General features: G+C 43.1%; 1 protein-coding gene across 1 annotated transcript; it reads left to right on the top strand.

The window, feature by feature from the left end:
• Window positions 1-321: 321 nt before the first annotated feature.
• LOC101440598 (olfactory receptor 9S13-like) lies at window positions 322-1,269 on the top strand. The gene has a single exon (XM_004479521.1). The coding sequence runs from the start codon at window positions 322-324 to the stop codon at window positions 1,267-1,269; it is 948 nt and encodes a 315-aa protein (XP_004479578.1).
• Window positions 1,270-5,652: the final 4,383 nt, after the last annotated feature.

Raw genomic sequence — 5,652 nt, 5'->3', positions numbered from 1 at the left:
AGAATGGGGGAGGCATAAACTCTGTCCTTACATCATGAATGCCTCAGCTCTGGAAGGAATCTCTTCACCCCAACAGGGACATCTCAGACTCTCCTGGAGTGAGGGCTCAGTGCAAATATATGATTTAATTAATGAGAATAAATATTCCTTTTCAAGCATCTTGAGCTTATCTAAAGTACAACAGTTGCTTTTGTCCATCTGCTCAGTGAAAAGTGTGGTACCAGTGGTTGCTGTGCACCAGGGGAAAGTGGAACAGTCCCTTCTCCTTCCTTCCTGCTGTCTTCTGCTTCTCATCTGCCTCCCACATTCAACATCAGCACCATGCCACCCCACAGCAATGGAAACCTCTCAGGGGTTTCCTGGCAGGGGTTTGTGCTAGTGGGATTTGAGGGTGGCCCTGAGACCCAGGCTGTGCTCTTTGTGGTGTTCCTGGCTATCTATGTGGTCACCATCCTGGGGAACCTCACCATGATTGTGGTCATCACCTTGGACACCCGCCTCCATTCCCCCATGTACTTTTTCCTCAAGAACCTCTCCTTCCTAGACCTGTGCTATTCATCCGTCATCGCCCCCAAGACCCTCACCACCTTCTTCTCCTCCAAGATCATCACCTTCATGGGCTGTGCCACACAGTTTTTCTCATTCTTCTTTCTGGGTACCACTGAAGGCTTCCTGCTGGCTGTCATGGCCTATGACCGCTTCATGGCCATCTGCAGCCCGCTGCGCTACCCAGTCACCATGCATCCCTCAGCCTGTGCCCACCTGGTGCTGGGCTCCTACTGTGGAGGCTGCTTCAATGCCATCATGCAGACCAGCTTCACATTCCACCTCCCATTCTGCAGCTCCAATCACATTGATCACTTCTTCTGTGACATGCCCCCCCTACTCCGGATCGCCTGCGCCAACACAGCCCTTAATGAGCTGGTCATGATTGGACTCTGTGGGCTCATCATTGTGGGCACCACACTTGCAGTTCTGGTGTCCTATGGCTATATCACTGTGACCATCCTCAGGATGCACTCCACAGCCGGACGATGTAAGGTCTTCTCCACCTGTGGCTCCCATTTGACCACAGTCTCCTTGTTTTATGGGACTGTGTTTGTCATCTATGCTCAGCCAGCAGCTGTGGAGTACATGAAAAAGGGCAAGGTGGCATCCATTTTCTACACCCTGGTCATCCCAATGCTCAACCCCCTCATCTACAGTCTGCGGAACAAGGACGTGAAGGAGGCACTGCGGAGGCTTGGCCAGAAACATGTGGCTGTGTGAAAGAGGGTGGATAGAAAAATAAAGTATCTTGAGGGCAGGAGGGAACCTCAATAAACACCAGACAGGGAACATCCCCACATATATGTTAATGGATGTGTAGAGGAACGCATCCATTCATCCAATCATTCAACCCTTCTTGAAAGGAGAAGAGCCAAGCACATAGTAAGCTGAGATTCAAGAGGAAGATGGCATGCTATGCATCCAGAACACTAGAGGCCCATTGAAGGAGCAGGGACCAAATCACCTCAAGAATGAGTGGACAGAATGAAAGAGTTCTCAAGGGGATGGGTTTTTTGTCTTTTATCCATCAGGTGATGGTCACAATTTCAGGTGTTTTAGCAGGAGGAAGTTTGGATATCTGCATGTCTTATTAAACTTGGCAGAAAAAATGTTTATACCATTTAACTTCCCCTCTCATAATCCTCCCAGTTGAGGAGCCTCGTCATTTCCTGTTGGTCCTCCATGAACCTCTCTTACTGACACATTGGCCTCTTTCCAGTCCATCTTTTATGCCAAAGAGATCAGCTTAAAAGAATTATGTAAATGCCAAGGCATTCCCGCAAAGTGTTTCTGCTCAGTCAGAATAATTTGGCTGCGGTGCCCCATTTTTGACAACAGGGCCTCTCTCAGAAATCTTGCAGGAGGGCAAGCTGAGGTGGACTTGGTGGTTCTGCTCTGTCAGTGGCTCCCTCCACCTCCTGCCCCATCATACTCTGGTCTTGGCCTTCCTGTTACTGAGAAAGAATGACCCCAGAACTCCACCCTCCACATATCCCTTACACACCACTGGATAGAAGATCTGAAGAAGTAGAAACATATTTATGTTTATATTAGAACCTCTATTAATCTATAGAAATAGACCCAAGTCACAAGTCCACAGATCAGGGAGTTCACCACCACCCAGGTCAAGGAAAATGAAAGGACCAAATCCCACATTTCCCTTGGTGCTCCCATCACTCATTACTTTCCAAGGTCAACCACTATCCTGACTCTCACCCACAGATGGGATTTCCCTGATTTTGAACTTTCTATAAATAAAATCATCACTATTGTCTTCTTTCTGACTGACTTCTTTTACTCAGCAGTATCTTTGGGAGTTTAATCCATGTGCGGTTATGTAACAACAATTCACCGGTTTTCATTGCTCTGCAGTAATCAAGTAAATGATTACACCATCATTTATCTATTCATCCTGGTGTTAAGGGACATTTAAGTCATTTCCAATGTGGAGCTCTTAAAATAATGCTGCTTTGAACACTCTTTTATGTCTTTTGCTGCTGTATTGAAAAAAATTCTCTTGGACACTCTAGGAATGTACTTGCTCATCTTTTCTAGATATGAACAGTTTCCCAGAAAGGTTATAGCAAATTCTATTATCAAGAACGTTTTGAGCATGGGCATTCCTGTTGCTGCACATGACTATGCACAAGTCACATTGTCTCTTTTATAAATTTTAGCTACTTTGGTTGATGTGTAATTATAGCCTATTGTGATTTTCATTTTCATTTCCCTAATGGCTAATGATCCTAAGCATCTTTTCATATATTTACTAACCACTCGGACTTTCTTTTTTGGAAGGTATGTATGTTTTGCTCATTTTTCTCCTTACTGGGGGATCTTTTATATATTGACTTGTAGAGATTCTTTATACATTCTTGATAGGAACCCTTGGTTGGACATATGAACTAAAATACTTTTTCCACTTTGTGGCTTTCATATTCATACTGTCACTGATTATCTTTTTTCTTTTTACTATCAAAAGTTCTCAAGCTGTTCGCAACAAGCTAAGTGTATCAATCATTTCCTTTATGGTAACTTGGTAACTTCATTTTATGTTATGCTTAAAGAATCTATGCTATGTCCAAAAAGTTATTATTTGCTATTTTGAAGAAGTGTTTTGTTTAATCTTTCATATTAATATCTATAATCCACATGAAATTAAATGTTTCTGTTTTTTTTTTTTGAGATAGGGGTTTAATTTCATTTTTTCATATGGTAATCTTCCTGGCCTTTGATTATTTTAAATACCCTTTTTCCCACCACTACCCAGTGTCATCTTTCTTTTCTAAATCAAGTAGTCCATATATATGTGGATCCGTTTCTAGAGTCTCTAGTCTATCCCATTCCTGCTTGTCATTCTTGAGTTATTTCATGATATATTATTGAATTTTAAAATAATTCAATAATTTTGCTTAATCCATGCAGAATTTTTAATACAGATGCTTGAAAGTCCTTGGAAATGGATATAGGTGATGGTGGCACATTATCATGTGTATGATTTTGGTTTAAAGGGAATTTTAGGGTCATGTATATCTCTAAAAGGAAAGCTAGAGGATGAAACATGGGACTGTATAACATAGTGAGCCTTGCTGTGAACCATGAAAGTGGTTAATTGTATGTATGCATATATATGTATGCATATATATATATGCATACATATGCATATATGCACATATGAATGGTCTTCCATGAACTAGAACAAAGGTATGTCAGTATTACAAAGTGTTAATAATAGTGTGTATATGGGAAAAATACACCTAATTCACACTATAGACTACAGTCAACAATAATATTTTAGGGGGAGGTGGGGCAAGATGTTGGCTGAGTGAGCGCACCTGATTATTCTCTTCTGCAAAGAAGTGGCTGGGCAGCATTGGAAATTCTTTGAGACCAGGCTGTTTCAGGATTTTGCAGGGCAGAAGGTGTCTGGACATCGATTTGGTGGGAAGGTAACAGAGAAAATTCGTGTATAAGATAAAATTGAGGCTCTGTTACACAGAAGTGGGAGCTGCGCGCAGGACACTCCCTCCTAGGGTAGGCAGAGCTGCAGCACCGGCTCTGCAGTGGCGATTTCTGGAGGCTCTACGGTACTGGGGAATTCATAAGCACTGAGTGGGCTATTTGGGGGCTAACGGAGCGGGAGGCATTCACAGACCAATTTGGGGAGACAAACGGGAGTTTTATTGCGAGGCGGGGAATTTTTGATTGTGGACACAAATAATAGCACTTCCGCCTAGAGCCCCGCCCCCCAAGGCCGGCTGCTGATCTGCAGCAGCCTTAAATTGTTCGCAATAAAGAGACATCCCCAGGAGACTATTTCAGGAACTGGCAAGGTGGGAGACATCTGGAAGCCGATTAGGGGAATATTTTGATAAGCGTGGAAATTTCAGTTTTGGACTCTGTTATCGGCTTTTCTGGCTGGAGCCCCACCCCCGGGCCTGGCTACTGATCTGTGTCATTCAATTGGATGCAGTGTAGAGGCCCCCCCAGGTGGCCGTTCCGGGGGCTTACAGGGTGGGAGGTGTCCTGAAGTTGAATTGGTGATACAGCCACAGAAGAGACCCGAGTGAGTGAGTGAATTGTGGGGTTCAGACACATAGGTTAGAGTTTGCAGATGTGACCTCTCCCATAGGGCTGGCACCCAGCTGCAGGGATCCCTGAAGGCTGTGTTGCACTGCAGTGCTCCCAGGCTCCCTGTTAAGCAGATTTGAGGTTGCCAGGTCTGAGTCCCCTAAACCCTGGTGGCCCACACCCTAGAGACTCACACCCCTTGAGTCTGCAATATCACAGACTTTCCATCCCTGAATCCATCATGCCCTGAGGTCCATCTGAGGTCCTTGAATGTCCTAGCCCTCAACATTTGCATTTTTTCTTTTTTGTTTTGTTTTGTTTTGTTTTGATTTTTATTTTATTTTTTAATTTTTTAATGTCCTGATTGCTAACATTTCATTATCTCCTAGTCTTTTCTCCCAGTGTATCCCCCAAAGTCTTTTTTTTTCCTGTTTTTTATGGGGGGGGCGGTTGTTGATGCTGTTGTGGTTGTTCTATATCTTTTTTTCTTTTCCCTACTTGTTCCCCTCCCTTAACCCACCTCCTTTTTCTTTCTTTCTTTCTTCTCTTTTTTTTCTCTCTCTTGTCCCTCATTTTCTTCTTATTTTATTTTATCTTAATTATACAGTAGGAGCTGCAGGGGACACCTCACATTTGCTGGGTTTCCTCACCCTCCATTGCCTCATTTATGTGTGAATTGATTTTGGCTACCTACACTATTCCCTTTCCCCTACATCTTGATATCCTCCATCATCTACTGTCTCTCCTATATTTCACCTCCCTTTCTTTCATCCCCAAAGTGTCTACTTCTTAATTTCTAATACCTTTGTTTTGTTTTCTGTCTTTTATCCGCTCTTGAAACTATTGCCTTTCTTTTCTCTTTACCTCTCTCATGAAAACACTAGCTTTTTAATTCATCCCATATTCCTCCCATATTCAGTCAACTACCTCATTAGAGGTACTCTACCTACTGCTATAACTCTACACAACTTACATGAATCTAATATCCATCCTCCCAGATCTCATATTGTTGCTCTGTTAACATTTATCACC

This window comes from Dasypus novemcinctus, chromosome 7 (genome assembly GCF_030445035.2).
Source record: "Dasypus novemcinctus isolate mDasNov1 chromosome 7, mDasNov1.1.hap2, whole genome shotgun sequence".
Taxonomy (NCBI): Eukaryota; Metazoa; Chordata; class Mammalia; order Cingulata; family Dasypodidae; genus Dasypus; species Dasypus novemcinctus.
Note: the sequence above shows the minus strand (reverse complement) of the source record. Positions and strands in the feature narration are given on the sequence as shown.

Bases quoted from the DNA above. Each gene is read 5' to 3' on its own strand.
- LOC101440598 (XM_004479521.1), top strand. From the start codon at position 322: ATGCCACCCCACAGCAATGGAAACCTCTCAGGGGTTTCCTGGCAGGGG.